This window comes from Trichechus manatus, unplaced genomic scaffold (genome assembly GCF_000243295.1).
Source record: "Trichechus manatus latirostris isolate Lorelei unplaced genomic scaffold, TriManLat1.0 scaffold00084, whole genome shotgun sequence".
In the NCBI taxonomy this organism is placed as follows: Eukaryota; Metazoa; Chordata; class Mammalia; order Sirenia; family Trichechidae; genus Trichechus; species Trichechus manatus.
Genome location: NW_004444020.1, coordinates 2,638,549 through 2,654,613, shown reverse-complemented (window position 1 = coordinate 2,654,613; position 16,065 = coordinate 2,638,549). Strand labels below are relative to the sequence as shown.

Below are 16,065 nucleotides of genomic sequence, written 5' to 3'. Positions count from 1 at the left end.
ACGTATAAAATTGAGGTTAATGAAACATCAAAGTTCTACTAAACAACTGCCTCTCCCTCCATACAAGCAGTCACACCAAGTTAGTTCCTTATCTCTTCAGCAGCCCCTGTCACTACCCTAGCCCAGCATCTCATTTCTTACATGGTAATTTGGTCGACCTGCCTGTAACTTTACTGCTAATCTATTTTCCACACATCACCGGAGTAGAATTTCTAAAATGTAAACTTGATCATGTTGTTGCTCCCCTGTTGACAAATCTTCCAGTTGTTCCTCACTAAAGGATACAGCTTACGTCCCATCGTCTGAAACAAGGCTTTTTATGACTGTCTCTGCGTACATCTATAGTTACAAATTCTAATGCCACTTCCATACACATTTTACATGCCAACCATATTTCATTATCTGCTGCTTCTTTAACATGCTTTTGTATATGTTATTCTCTCTCCCAGGAAAGCCTTCCCACAGCTGGAGAATACCCATCCTTTAAGACTCATATCACAAATAACATCTTCTAGAAAGACTGGCCTAGAATCTCTCATCTACCCTCACTACCAAACTAAACTCATGGCCCCTATACTATTTTATATTGTATACATGTGCTTACCCTACTAGACTGCTAGCAATTTGAAGGAAACACCTTTGTCTTAGCATCTTTATATTTCTAGCACCTAGCATAGTCCTGGCTTACAGGAAGTGCAAAACAAACATTTATTAGAATAAATAATAGCTATGATAGCAAATCAGGGATATAGAAGCATGGGCTTTAACTGGTACAATGAAAATCTAGGTGTGTGGAAATTAAATCACCAATCAACTTAAAGAAAAACCAGTTTCCTTAAGAAAAACACTACTTACACACATGAGGGCACAAAGCATATCAACAGCTGCATGGATTACTCCATTGTTGCTCCTCTTGAGAGCTTTCACTACCTTCACTCCTAGACGCTCCCGAAACCTTTTAGAACAAAAAATAAGCACGTACTAGCACCAATAGAGCATTTATTATTATTTTATTATTAAAATGTAACACAACAGATCATGTTAAGTTTCCTTTGCATTACTGCAGCAATTAGATATTCTGAATCCCACTTCTAGAATATATCGTGTTAACAATCTAACCAGTTTTCAAAATAGTTTTTTTCTTTGGGATGGAGGAAGGATTTTTTTTAAGGTTGACTACAACTAGAAAGCATGTAATTTCCATTCAAATTTACTCAAACAAGAGTGAGTAGTTATTACCGGTGAGTATGGGGGATCAATATTCCACTTCAGTGCCACTCACCTTGCTTCTGCATTTCACATGAATAAAAACTACCATATCATCACAGAAAGGTATCAAGGTTTAGTAAGATATCAAGAGATAAACTGTCAATTATCTGAATTGTTCAAATTCTCTGAGAGAAAAAAAGTTTCAGAAACAACTTACTTTGGAAGCTGAGTGAAGGCTAGAAACCCAGCTTTGGAAGCCACGAGCCTCCTCACAGCCTGGAACTGACTCTCAAGTTCTGCATTTGAAGCAACAACATCTCCCTCTTGGGACAGTAATGCTGTTATGGCATTATTGATCAATTTTTCTTTGTTTTCCGAGAAGAGACCCTGGGTGAAGGAAGAGTATTTCAAAAAAGCTTCCATACCAAAAGTTAATGACAATAAATGAAATAGGATAAAATTTATCTTACATCCTGTGTTACTGCATGCAGAACTCCACTGTAGGAAATATTAGCATTGAACCTAAATACAGCATCTGCAAAGTTGCCGTCTACAAGGAGATGAAATGGTTCAAAAAGAAGAGTTAGAGGTTTGCATTCCTAATTCTTAAAATATTACTGAGTAGACAAATCGAAATGCAATTACATCTAAATTAATACTTACTTGGAGGTGCAGCTAAGAACCTGAGATGAAGGCTCTCTACTTCCTCTTCGACAGGCATGCTGAGTAACCCCCATCGCTGACCTTTATGGGTTGATGTCATTTTTACACAAACATCTCTGTTACCAGAGGCTCTCACTCCATCCAGCAAACTTGCTAATAACGAATCTCTAAGAAGTTAAAAAATAAATAAGATTTTAGGATTGGTATAAGGAAAATTCTGATTTGAACACACCCTAGGCCCTTTAACACATAATCTGCTCATGGAGGCACCGGAGGTACACTACAACGCTCCAAAGAGCAGGGGGCCTTTGGGACAGAGCCTGGAATTCCAATACTACCTCTTTACGTTACTGCTGCATCACCTTGTACAAGTTACTTAAGCACTACAGCTTTAACGTCACTCTCTGTTTTTTCTGTTGTTGTTAAGATAACAGCTTTATTGAGGTATAACTTGCTGTTGTGTGCTGCTCATAGCAACCCCATGTTACACAGCAGAATTGCCCTATAAAGTTTCCTATGCCGTTATCTTGACAGAAGCAAACTACCGGGTCTTTCCTTTTTTCTTTTTTGGCTTTAAAGAAAGGAAATTTATTTTCGCACAGTTTAGAAGACAGAAGTCCAAATTCAGGGCACCAGCTCTAGGGGAAGGCTCTCTCTGTGGCTCTGGGGGAGGTCCTTGTCTCTTCCAGCATTCCTTGTTTCCTTGGCAATCTTCAAGTGACATCCATCTTTCCCATTTGTGCTTGCCTATCTCTGTATCAATGCTGCTCCTTATAACTGGGAAGTGATTAGGTCTAGGACACACCCTTCCTCCTGAGCACTGCTCCAGGCAAGCAGAAGTAGAAAGAGCAGTGAACTCACAATGGGCCAGGCACTGTGCTGACAACTATAATGCATTATTTTTTCCCCAACAGTTCAATGAGGTGATTGTTATCCCATTTTATAGATGAAGAAACTGAGACTGAAAGATGTTAATTAATTACTCTACGCATGGTCACACACCTATCAAATGGCAATGTGAAGACTGGAAATGAGGTCTGACTCCTGAGCCAGTGCAGCTAGCGAACCCATCACTCACCTACTGCCTCTCAGACCCAAATTCTTGAATCCCGTCTGTTCCACATCCTGTCCTCGCCCGGGTCCCAGCTGCGCTAGCCCTGCCCTGGGTGCCCCGGATGCGGCTTGTAGGTTCGAACTGCCGATCTGTTAGCAGCCAAGCACTTAACCACTGGGCCACAAGGGCTGCTCAGGTATAACTTTCAAACAGCAAAATCTACCCAATTAAAATGTACAGTTTGATAATTTTTAATAATTTATTCAGTTGTGCAATCATCACCAGAATCCAGTTTTGGTACACTTCTGTCATCCCAAAAAGTTCCCTTGTGGCCATTTGCAAAAAACTCCCCAGTCCCAGGCAACCACTGATCTGTTTTCTGTCTCTATAGTTTTGCCTTTTCAAGAAATCTGATAAAAAAGGGATTATACAACATGCAGTCTTACATGTCTGCCTTATTTCACATTTCATGAAGGTTTCACTTATTTCACTTATCGTACAATTTGGCACACTGTGGCATGTATTAGTTCAGTCCTTTTTATTGTTAAGTAATATTCCATCATACAGCATTTTGTTAATCCACTCACCAGCTGATGGATATCTGTCATAAAGCACGTGACAAACTGTGAGTCTTGAGTTCCTTCCTCTGATAAGGATAGCTGCACTATTTTTTTAAGCCATTCTCTTCCCTTATATTCAGGACACGAAGAAATATAACCTATGTTTCTTGTTGTTGTTGTTAGGTGCTGTCAAGTCGATTCCGACTCATAGCTACCCTATGTTTAACAGTACAAAACACTGCCCGGTTCTGTGCCATTCACAATAGTAGGTATGTTTCAGCCCGTTGCTGCAGCCACTGTGTCAATCCATCTCATTAAGGGTCTTCCTCTTTTTCACTGACAGTCTACCAAGCATGATGTCCTTCTCCAGGGTTGGTCCCTCCTGCTAACATGTCCAAAGTAAGTGAGACAAAGAATCACTATCCTCACTTCTAAGGAACATTCTGGCTATACTTCTTCCAAGACAGATTTGTTCATTCCTCGGACATTCCATGGTATAATCAATATTCTTCGCCAACATCATAATTCAAGTGCATCAATTCTTCTGTCTTCCTTATTCATTGTCCAGCTTTCACATGCATATGAGGCAATTGAAAACATCATGGCTTGGGTCAAACACACCGTATTCATCAAAGTGGCATACTTGCTTTTGAACACTTTAAAGAGGTCTTTTGCAGCAAATCTGTCCAATGCAATATGGCATTTGATTTCTTGACTGCCACTTTCATGGGTGATGATTGTGGTGGATCCAAGTAAAATGAAATCCTTCATAACTTTAATCTTTTCTCCATTTATCATGACATTGTTTATTGGTCTGGTTGTGAGGATTTTTGTTTTAAGTTGACGTGTAATCCATACTGAAGGCTGTAGTCTTTGATCTTCATCATTAAGTACTTCAAGTCCTCTTCACTTTCGCAAACAAGGTTGTGTCATTTGTATATCAAAGGTTGTTAATGAGTCTTCCTCAAATCCTGGTAACACATTCTTCATACAGTTCAGCTTCTCAGATTATCTGCTCAGCATACAGACTGAATAAGTACAGTGAAAGGTACCAAGACTGACACACATCTTTCCTGATTTTAAACCACACAATATACTCTTGTTCTGTTCAAACGACTACCTCTTGGTCTATGGACAGGTTCTACATGAGCACAATTAAGTGTTCTGGAATTCCCATTCTTCGCAATGTTATCCATGTGTTGTGATCCAGAGTCAAATGCCTTTGCATAGTCAACAAAACACAGGTAAATATCTTTCCGGTATTCTTGCTTTCAACCAGGATCCATCTAACATTAGCAATGATATCCCTGGTTCCACATCCTCTTCTGAATCAAGCTTGAATTCCTGACAGTTCTCTGTTGATGTACTGCTGCAATCCTTTCTGAATTATCTTCAGCAAGATTTTACTTGCATGTGATATTAATGATATTGTTCAATAATTTCCACGTTCCGTTGGATCACCTTCCTTTGGAATGGGCACAAATATGGATGGATCTCTTCCAATCAGTTGGCCAGGTAGCTGTCTTCCAAATTTCTTGGCATAGACGAGTGAGCACTTCTAGTGCTGCATCCATTTGCTGAAGAATCTCAGTCAGTATTCTGCCAATTCCTGGAGCCTTGTTTTTCACCAACGGCTTGAGTGCAGCTTGGACTTCTTCCTTCAATACCATTGATTCTTGATCATATGTTACCTCCTGAAATGACTGAACGTTGACCAATTATTTTTGGTACAGTGCCTCTGTGTATTTCTTCCATCTTCTTTTGATACTTCCTATACCATTCAATTTTTTGCCCATAGACTCCTTCAACATTGCAACTTGAGGCTTGAATTTTTCCTTCAGTTCTTTCAACTTGAGAAATGCCCAAGCGTTGTTCTCCCCTTTTGGTTTTCTAATTCCAGGTCTTTGCGCGTTTTATTATAATATTGTAATGAACCTATGCTTAAGATGCCATTTTTGCAGACCTTAGATAGAAAGTTTTCTAAAGTGAGAAATAATTACTGGTCATACTGTAGGAATTGAAAAAAAACTTCAGTAAGGTTGTACTACACACATTGGGAAAATGTACCGAAACTGTTTCAACTAAATTTCAAACACAGATTCAGTCTCAATTTATTTCTAGCGGCGTGAAAGAACTGCCTGGAATATAAGAACTACCAATCCTATGGTAACAGTTTAGTACATGAAGGGAGGTCCTGTCATTCATAGTAGAATTCATTATGCATGCATTTATCTTACAGTTGGTTCTGAGCTTTAACAGCTCACAGGCATTCACAGTAATAGCCAAGTCACAGTAATATAAAAACATCCAAGTATATTCCACTGGAAAACTGTTAACTAGCTTATGATGTCAACTTACAAAAATCTAACATTAAGTGTATTTATATTAAAGTAACTTATTGCTGTTATTCAAGCAACTTAAGAAATGTTGTTAACATTTGTTGCTGCAGAGTCCACCCCCTAACTCATGGCAAACCCCTGCACAACAAGATCAGACTATTGTGATCATAGGGTTTTCACTGGTTGCTTTACAGACGTAGATCGCCAGGCCTTTCTTCCTAGTCTGTCTTAGTCTGGAAGATCCACTAAAACACGCAAGCCTCCACCAACCATCCAGTGGTGGCTGCACATGAGGTACACTGGCTGAGAATTGAACCCAGGTCTCCTGCATGGAAAGCAAGAATTCTACCACTGAATCTTCACTGCCCTCACATTAAAAGGTGCTATTCTAAAATACTTTAAAAAAAAAAGTTACAGAAATGCATTTTTTAAAAATTATTTCATTTAAAATTAAATCACCATTTTTCTTCCCTTTAAGAAGCTGCAAAGTAAATGGAGGTAATTTTAACTATTCATTTAAAAATAAAAACTTTAAATAATGTAATGTTTTCCTAAGTTACATAATTTTACAGTTCTAGATTATAAATCTTTGTTTTTCCTCTTTGACTGGGCATTTTTCTTTTTTTCAAAAGCTTCATGAATAAAGAAAAAAACAATACCTGTCTGTTGAAGAATATTTTCGTATTTGCCCTTTTATAAATTCGATGGCAAAAAGTTGTGGATTTTCTGAGTCACAAATCAATGCAAATACCTAATGAAAACAAAAAGTTCAACAAAAAAATGTTTAGTTTTATGGTATTTCATTACAAGAACTACATATCATCATTTAGCTTACAACAGTTAATATTTTAAAATGTAACTAATTTACACTATCAGAGTATAAGAACTGCTTAAAAGTCACATTCAAATTTTCATACATCACTGAATAAGAAGTTCTATTCTTCATATACTTTTGAAAAATAACCACTGTATTTTATATTCACTGTTCTAAGATCCATAAATATAATTATATGGACTAATGACCTACAACTACTGCAGCCTCTACCAGAGTAAGTCCAGCACAGCTACATGGTACCTGGCTACCATCACCGACTGCTCCGACAAGGATCACAATAGAGGGTCCTGGACTGAGCTGAAGAAAAATGTAGAACAAAATCCTAACTCAAAAAAAAAAGAAAGACCAGACTTACTGGTCTGACAGGGACTGGAAAATCCCCGAAGGTATGGCCCCTGGACACACTTTTAATTCAGTACTGAAGTTGCTCCTGAGGCTCATCCTTCAGCCAAAGAACAGACAGGCCCATAAAACAAAACAAGACTAAATGGGCGCATCAGTTCAGGGACAAGGACAAGAAGGTAGAAGGGGACAGAAAAGTTGGTAACGGGGAATCCAAAATTGAGAGGGGGAAAGTGTTGACATGTCATGGGGTTGGCAACCAACATCACAAAACAATATGTGTATTAACTGTTTAATGAAAAACTAATTTGCTCTGGAAATCTTCACCGAAAGTACAATTTAAAAAAATAAATAAATATAATTATGTGAAGAATTGAATACAGATTCTGCCTATTTCCCATTCTCCGGGCATGAGTAAATATTAAAATAGAAAAAAAAATCGAATTTATCAATGAGAAGAAATCTCATATAAGTTAAACGTACCTCTCCTAAAGGCTTCAATGTAGCAATATTATAGGTTGCTGGATCACGTTCTACTAAACATGTTTCTGTAAGTGCTAGAATTCTTTTTACAGGTTCCTTCAAACAATAAAATTGAAACATATTAAAAAGTTACTGGAAAAAAATCCAAATCAGATAAACAAATTTTTATTTTTAACATATAGATCTTACCGAATGTCTAGGTGATATTTTTTGGACTACAAATTCTGCTAAAGATGTGATGGACTCATCCGTGCTGTATTTTCCAAAGCGAAGATTCAAATACTGTTCAAATTCTAAAGGTTCTTTTCTGATCCTCAATGAAATACCTATGTAGTTGCCAGCATGGTCTATTGCACTTTTGATAATATCTTCTCTTTGCTCTGATGCGAATAAATGCTGCACAAGTATTGAAATTTAAGAAGTAAGGGCTGAAGCAACTAAAATGTGACATTACTTAACTCATAGAAAAGAGAATAAAATAGCAATTGGAAAAAAAAAAAGAAGTCATAGATCTTCTCAGAGGTAAATAAGCAGTGAGTTGCAGTTCAAAAACTGTTAGTAAATTAAGCCCTACAACTAACTTACTGAACGTAAGTTATCTCATAGCTTTCAGAGTACAGTTCTCATCACTGTGTACAAAACAGTACCCTGGAGCTTCCTAAGGAGAGGCCTCAAGGACCCCAGCCAGGCCCAGTGGGGGTGGTGGGTACTGGGTAGGCAAGATTCCTGATTATAATTATGGTAGTTCTGACTTAATCTGTTTTATACAATGGGCTTCCTTGCAAGATAACCTTTGAACAATGTATAAATGTTTACAAGTCATTGGCCTAGCAATAGTACAAACCATCCCAGGGGGGTATTTGCAAACTTAAGGATAATGTATTGCATTTGGTGCCTGGAGACCAGAAATGCTAACCGTCCTGCAAAGGGAAGGAACAGAAATTCCCACTCTAGAAAGAAGTGTCCTGTCCAGAATGCTACTAGCACCCCTGTTGAGAAACACTGGATCAGATCTTGCCTAAGAATCTGATTTTATTCCCAGCAGCATGTCACAGTCACTATAGATGTCTACCTTCTAAAGTATCAGATAAAGGTTTGTTGGATTAATGAATCTATGTTATATCATATCTGTAGTGAATTGATTCCTTATAGCTAGTGTCTTTTAAAAGACAAAGAGTATGCTTAGAAAGTAGATGATTAAAATTAAAGTTTCCTGCTGCTATCAAATAATAAAAAATGTTAGCAATAAAAGAAGAATCAAACAATTCTCATCCTTAATGGTGACCCTGTGTACTGTGTGACTTTATTAAACTGTAACAAAATTGCTGAGATTACATTGATATGGCTATCCTGTGAAGACTTGCAAGGCCATATTTCTGTAATTAGGTGTGTTTTCCACCAAGGCATTAATCATCACAAATCACCACTGCCCAGGGACAGCAGACTTTTGGTAGGAGCAGGAATTAAGCTTTTCCCTGGGCCTTCATCATATGGGTTTAGGTAGCAAAATGTCTAGATGTGTGTTCCTAGATGAGGGACACTAGGATGGTACCCATTACCTGGAGAAAGAGTAAAATCCAGGGTGGAAAAAGGCCTATAAGCTCTGACGAGCAAACCATATTTTGTAAATCAGATTGTCCAGCCCTCCATCATTTTATTTCCCTGTTGCTATTCTCTAGGCCCTTCTATGTATAAAAGTTCCAGGCTTGCCTTGGCTCTGCTTCCCAGAGAAGGATAATTTATCTACAGAACACTCAGTCTTGGAGTAGTGTTCCCAGACCACCAAGGTAACTATTAAAAAAAAAAAAGCAGTTGCCGATGAGTTCAATTCTGACTCATGGCAACCCCATGTGTTGCAGAGCAGAACTGTGCTCCACAGTTTTCAAGGCTACTATCTTTCGTAAGTAGATCACCAGGCTTTTCTTCCAAGGTACCTCTGGATAGGTTTGAACAGCCAACCTTTCAGTTAATAGTTGATCCTTTAACCATCTGAGCCACCCAGAGTCTCCTAAGATAGCTATACCTGGTGCTGTCAAGCCAATTCTGACACATGGCAACCCTATAAGATAGAGTAGAACTGCCCCATAAGGTTTCCAAGAAGCGGCTGGTGGATCTGAACCGCTGACCTTTTGGTTAGCAGCTGTAGGAATTATAAATTCTAAACAGAAGGGAAACTTGAGAAACAAGAATAAATTCAACTGAGTCTCTGAATGTGGAAGCTCTTTATATTGCTCATCTTTGAGATCTGGGGTTTAAATTTTATTAATAAGACAGGATGTTTCTTATGAAAAGGTGGTCACCATCCACAGTTCCAGTTCTATCACTGATTAACAAACAGGGTCTCAGGATCTTATAGCTTCTAATATACACCACAGTTTACTTATATATAATTCAGGATTTCAAGACCAAGAACATGCAATGAATTCCAAATTTGAAGTTTCAATGAATACTCAAATTTTAAATTACAAAGAGTTAGGCGAAGGAGGGAAGACTCCGTAACTATAAAAATAAGAGATTTTAAATTACTTCTTCAAAGAAGAGCTTAGACACTTTTAGGTAAGACAGTACTAGTGAAAGTAACTGTGACCACAACTTATTGAGCACAACTTAGCCCGCACTGTGCTAATTAAGCATTTTACATAAATTATCTCACCCCATCCTCACAAAAAAACTTATGACACATATATTACTCTCCTCGTTTTAGAGAGCAGTAAGTCACAATTCCAGCTCAGTTCTTTTTGATACTAAAGCCTGCAGTCCTAACACCATACTTCCTCCCAGAAGACTCACATGAAATTTCAAAATGAAGTATAAAATCCCTGCTTTCCTTCAAATAGTTCTGTCTCTTTTCAAATATCTTTTTAAAAAACACTACTTACCAATCTACTAAATCCTCCATAAAGTATACAAAACCCTCCTTGATAATCAGAAAGATCTACAAAGCCTTCAATATTTCTGTAGTCATAGGAACAGAGGACTCTGTTGGTTGCAGGATTAATTTGGTCAAAGCCTCCAGGAGTAACTTCCAAAATTACAGGCTTTCTTGTATCACTCCAGTGATGCTTATAGCAGTTATATCTCTAGAGAGAGAAACAATATAACTTATAAGTTCATATTTAAACTTACCAAAAAAATAGTTATGATTAATGTACCAATCACTGCTGAAACAATAAAAAATCTAAGTAATCTTATATTTACAGCTACTATACAAATTTTTAAAACCATATATAATTTTAGCTATTCAGAGAGGGTCTGTTTATTTCAATAAGAATATTCATTCTAATTGATGATAGTATCTTCTTTTTTACATAGCAATGGTTTTGGTTTACAATAGTTTTTAAAAATTATTTTAAGTCACTGTATGTAAATCTATAAAAAGAAAAAAAGGGGGGGGGGAGGAATCCTAAATAGAAACGTTATTCTGGAAGAGTTTTATCAGGAAAAAGATTTCCACTTTTGTTGATGGATTCTTTTAATCCAAGTTAGATATGGAAAAGAGCCAAGTCACATTTCAGGGAAGTTACGATATTCAATTTAAACAACCTGAGATGGCTCATATATTAATACAGATTTTCTTTCTACACATTTAAAAAAAAAAAAAAGCTAAAAAATTATTTTTCTAATTACACCATTTGGAAGTTATCTTCAGGAGTTCTGATCACATTTGCAAGTAAAAATCCATTTACATAATAACATTTCTTTATAAATTAAAGTCACTGAGGATCAGAGATGATCAGTTATATTCTTAAAAAGAAAAAAAAAGTTTAAGAAGCAGCTAACCAAAATGATGTGATACAAAAGGAGAAAATGAACTAAAACAAAGGGAAAATGAGGCAAAAAATAATAAAAACACAAAGTTTTCTACCCATCAAAATGAAGAGGGACACATGATGATCAGTTACACAATTTTTGAGGTAAAAATAAATTAGTTGCTCAAGTGCACAACTATTTCTAACACTGAAATCAGAGAGAAATTCTCTCACAGGTGTTCAGAAATGAGAGCCAGACGTTAAGAAACAAACACCTCCACTAACTCCCCAACACAAAACCCACGATGAGGTTCATAAGACCATATCTTATCAAGTCCCTTTGGTATTACTGATCAATGGCATCCTGCACAACATAAAAGGAATTTTGCAGAAAGCCAAAAGGACCTGCATTAAACCAAGAATATATTTACTCTTGACTCTGAACTAAAGGATTGATCAGTGCCACACCTCTGCAGCAGGTGCTGACATCATTAAAAACTCCACTGAAATAGAGGTGGGGGTGGAAGAGAGGCCACAAAAAATAATGATGCTTTTCCAAACCATGCTTGTTCACATGTATGTCCCCAACCCACTCTGCAGGCTAGTCTCCATTCCTCTCAGCTGATAATCAACTGCCATAATGAGATGTGCTGATGGAAACGTTAGAGAGAAGGTCAAGGAAACACCTTGATTTAGAGTGTATCCAAGGGCAACTGAAGGCCTGAGGGCCAAATTCAACTTATGTAAGAATGTTGTTTAGGCAGCACAGCATTTGAGGTTGAATCTCAGCTTTATTTAGGGAGGTACACTGGCCACTTGAGTCCTTACTTCTGGCCAAAATTAGGCAGAATATCCTTCTGGCAATCTTCTAAAGATACTGTTTCTACCACAAAGCTTTTGAAAAGTACTAAGTAGCTGAAGTTAACCGATATAAAGGGAAGCTTATAAGCAGATCTGTAACTATGCTTTTGGATGCAGGTGTTTTCCAGACAGATCGGATATACAGAAAACTCACCTGCCAACATTAAATAAGCATGTCAAGTTTTATGATTTATAGAAATCTCACTATGGCTCATCAGGAACAAGAAACAAGCAGCTTGCCAGTTGCCATAAAAACTATTTTAAATGGCTTTTGAGCAACTAGCCAAGTGCTTGAGTTGAGATCAGAGAGGCTTTTGGCATGCTAAAACAAGCAGTGGAGATTCCACAGAAAGGAGAAAGGGCTTAAGAAAGACAGGGAATGCCACCAGCATATTAAAATTCAGTTCCTGCCTTTTGCCAGAAGCCATGGGTTTCAAACAGTGCTATACATTTAGGCATTCTTTTTTCCCCATTATAAAAGCAGTACTTGCTCATGGAAAGAAATTCAGTATTTCAAAAGTGGAAAAGCATAAACTACTATTCCCACTCCCCAGAAGTCTCTGCTTTAGGTTAACTGCTGCTGTCACACGAGTAGAAAAGGCTTGGGAAAGTTGAAAAGATTCTAATAAGCAACCATGACTCCCCACCCATAGCTGTCAGTGCACCATACAAAGCTTCATCCTGGCCAGATCCAGTGCAAGAACATATAAGACAGTTTCAATACACAGATCCTCCTTAAAGCTTTAATTCTTCTAAAACAGGAAACTTACATCAACCATCTGTTGCATGTTCCAATAAGCATTATCAGCAGTGTAATGTTTACTGGTGCTACTGTTTAGAATACTGAATAAAGATTATTTTAGTGGTTATAACTGTTGTTTTTAACACTCCACGGGTTCTGCCTGATGATTTTTTTCCCAACCACTGGCATTAGCAGTTTTAAATCTAATTCTTCATATTTGAGTTTCCTGTTAAACTGCATTCATCTCTCTAACACATGGTATCAGGGAATATTAAAATTATGTTTCCTTGTTTCCCATTAGCTTTGCCATAAAAGAAACACACAGAATATGGAATAATTTCTGCAATAAAGGGCAACATTTGAAAAATTAAAAATATTTATTAATAAACATTAAATACTTGCCCTTCCTGTAATTTTTCCTTCTGAAAAATCAGTTCGAAATCTCTGAAAGAGAAAACATAACCACAGTTTATGACAACAAACTGGTAAGGAAGACTCAAGATTCAGAGCTTTCTACCCAGAACAACTAAAGTCCCAACTTGGTAATCCTGATACTAATAAATGTTACTAAACTTACAGTTTAAGGATATTCAATAAAAAGTGTGTGGAGCTTTACTGAAGAACAAGATGGATTACTTAAAACATACAACTGCGTTATATCCTATATGCATTTAAAAAGACTAATAAACTTTCAAATATCATACACAGGATTTTCCAACCTTTCAGTTAGAGAATAGGGAAAGTTTAGCAGTGTCAAGCTAAAAGGCAGTAAGAGAAAATAAGATGGGCAGATACATAGGTTCAGAACTGTACTTTAATGTATGCATTGTTTCATTTTACAAAGAAAAGAGAGAAATCTAGTTTGCCAACATGTAACCTTTCTTACCAATGCTTCTGTAAGAAGTTCTGTTCTATGCTCTGTAGAAAATTTTAAAGTTTCTGACTTTTTTCCACTGCCTTTACGAAATGTGAGGTTGAACTCTGTTCCTTGTCCTTTTCCAACAGGACTGATGCTACAGATGTCTCCATAAGGCCACTAATGAAAAGAAAAACAAAATCCTTCAACCGGTGCTATAATACAGTGAAATGCAACACTTATTTTTTATTACTTTAATTTCACAACCACTGATTAAATGAGCAAAACTTTACAAAATACTGCAGAGGTCTAAAAGAAGTTATGTCCTATAGCAAACCTAGAACATAACAAATGCTTCTAAAGGTTTTTAGTCGTCAGTCAACAATAAGAAACACAACTATATTCCAATTTTAATGATGAATGACATCAACCCAAAGCAATTAAAATAGATAAAAGTGAAATGAACTAGGGAATAAAATTCTATACTTACCCCATCAGTGTAAAAAAAAAAAAATCTGGAATATATGCCTAAGAATTTAAATATCTTTAAATATGTTTACTTATCCATGTTGAGGTTGGTCTTGCCTTTATGAACAGTAATACTACTCTAATAACAAGTATTTTCCTCCAGTTGCACTCATGACTTATGTACGCATATTACAATAACAATATAAACCTCTCAAAATTATAAAGAACTAATTTACTAATAATACATTGAGATGGTAGCATTCAAGAACAACCTATTACAAAATTATATCCTTTAGAACACAGAAATAAACATGTTCTCTCTCCCTCCTCCATTCTTCTTTTCTGGTTCTGAACACACAACACTGTACAAGCACATCAATCTCTTTCAGATTTGACCCTCTACCCTAAAGAACTGATTTCACGCCAGGAGGTCATGGGTTATATCGTGGCTTTTAAAATTCAAATGGAGTGCGTACAAATGGCTAACAACTTCCAAGGTGATTACCTGATTTGTTACTTCTAAAGTGTTGGGATTATACGTAGTAATCGCATGGGTTCCAACTGAAAAGACACGCTTATACCTACAAAAGAAGACAGGTGCTTAAATTTAGTTTAAACAAAAGCAAGCATTTTATAAGAAAATATATGGTATCAACACAAGAACATTTAAATAATAGGAAAGTGTTAGCTGATTAACGGTCACTAAAAATATCTTAGTTTTATATTTTCACTGTTCTAAAATGTTATTGGTATTAAAATCTATCCTCTTCTCCACTTATTTTAGTATGAATGATTAAGATTCATAAGTGGAAAAGTATGACAGAGGCAAGCAAGCCTGTGTTGTTAGCATAGATTAAGGTAGTAAAGCACTGGCTGAGGATGCCAAAAGGTTCTAAACAGGAAAAATTCATTTTTAACAAAGACACTGAACACTACCAATTCTTTCAAAATAGTCTAAACAAAACCATGATGGAAAGGAAGGAAAAGCTACGTCCTGCAACCGCTCAGTCAGAGCCATATCCTGGAATCTTAATTTCCATTTAAGCAACTACCTATTACATTGAAGTGTTGCAATTTTATAGGAGTAGGAAGCCTGTACCAGAGACAAGCAATTTTCACTTCTCACTCCACTTCCTTCATTTAAAGGAACAAATCTGAAGGAGAAAATCATTTCGATATCAGTAATCCTTTAAGGGAGAGAGAAATTCATAATGATGAGAGTAGAAACTGAATTAGAAAAACCTATTTAAAACTAAGGAGCTTATTCTTCAGAAATAAAATTAAAAAATGGGTAAAACATTAACTATTCAAAGAAAATGGCAAAAACAAAATTAGAAATAAAAGAGGATTTATAACCACAAATACAGAAGAAATTTTAAAAAGAAAATGCTGCATGTGATTCTATGCTGATAAATTTGAAAATCAAGAATAAATCAACCCCTACAGAAGAATTTAAGAAACATGCCAAAGAATTACACCCTCCGAAAGCACCAGGTTCAGATAATTTCAAGGGACATGAAGCTTTAAAGGACCAGAAAACAGGACAGCTTCAATTCTTTTAGTGACACTAAAACCTGATAAAGACAACACAAAAAAAAAAAGGAGGGGAGGGGAAGAAATCACGCAATACTTTTTTTTAATATATTCTGTTATTGTACTTTGTTTACAGAACAAATATTTTCTCATTAAACAGTCAGTACACATATTGTTTTACGACACTGGTTAACAACCCCATGACATGTCAACACTCTCCCTTCTCTATCTTGGAGGAATTTTTTTTTTTTTTTTGGTGAAAATATGCATAGCCAAAGATACACCATTTCAGAAATTTCTACGTGTACAATTCAGTGACATTGATTACATTCTTCCAGTTGTGCTGCTATTCTCACTATCCTTTTCCAAAT

The 16,065-nt window shown here is 36.5% G+C and overlaps 1 protein-coding gene across 5 annotated transcripts in view; it reads right to left on the bottom strand.

Annotated features, from left to right (window-relative positions):
- DNAJC13 (DnaJ heat shock protein family (Hsp40) member C13) overlaps positions 1-16,065 on the bottom strand; it is a 119,815-nt gene that overhangs the window by 73,146 nt on the left and 30,604 nt on the right. For all 5 annotated transcript variants that reach the window (XR_002824859.1, XM_023735951.1, XM_023735950.1 and 2 more), the window contains exons 3-13: positions 14,667-14,742; positions 13,724-13,873; positions 13,240-13,281; positions 10,365-10,565; positions 7,675-7,881; positions 7,486-7,581; positions 6,485-6,576; positions 1,873-2,039; positions 1,680-1,759; positions 1,427-1,596; positions 856-955 (exon numbers count right to left, since the gene is read on the bottom strand). Coding sequence is in view for 4 of the 5 variants with exons in the window: in XM_023735951.1 (XP_023591719.1) it covers positions 856-955; positions 1,427-1,596; positions 1,680-1,759; positions 1,873-2,039; positions 6,485-6,576; positions 7,486-7,581; positions 7,675-7,881; positions 10,365-10,565; positions 13,240-13,281; positions 13,724-13,873; positions 14,667-14,742 (1,381 nt within the window). In the remaining variant the exon portion in view is untranslated. The remainder of the gene's footprint in view (positions 1-855; positions 956-1,426; positions 1,597-1,679; positions 1,760-1,872; positions 2,040-6,484; positions 6,577-7,485; positions 7,582-7,674; positions 7,882-10,364; positions 10,566-13,239; positions 13,282-13,723; positions 13,874-14,666; positions 14,743-16,065) is intronic.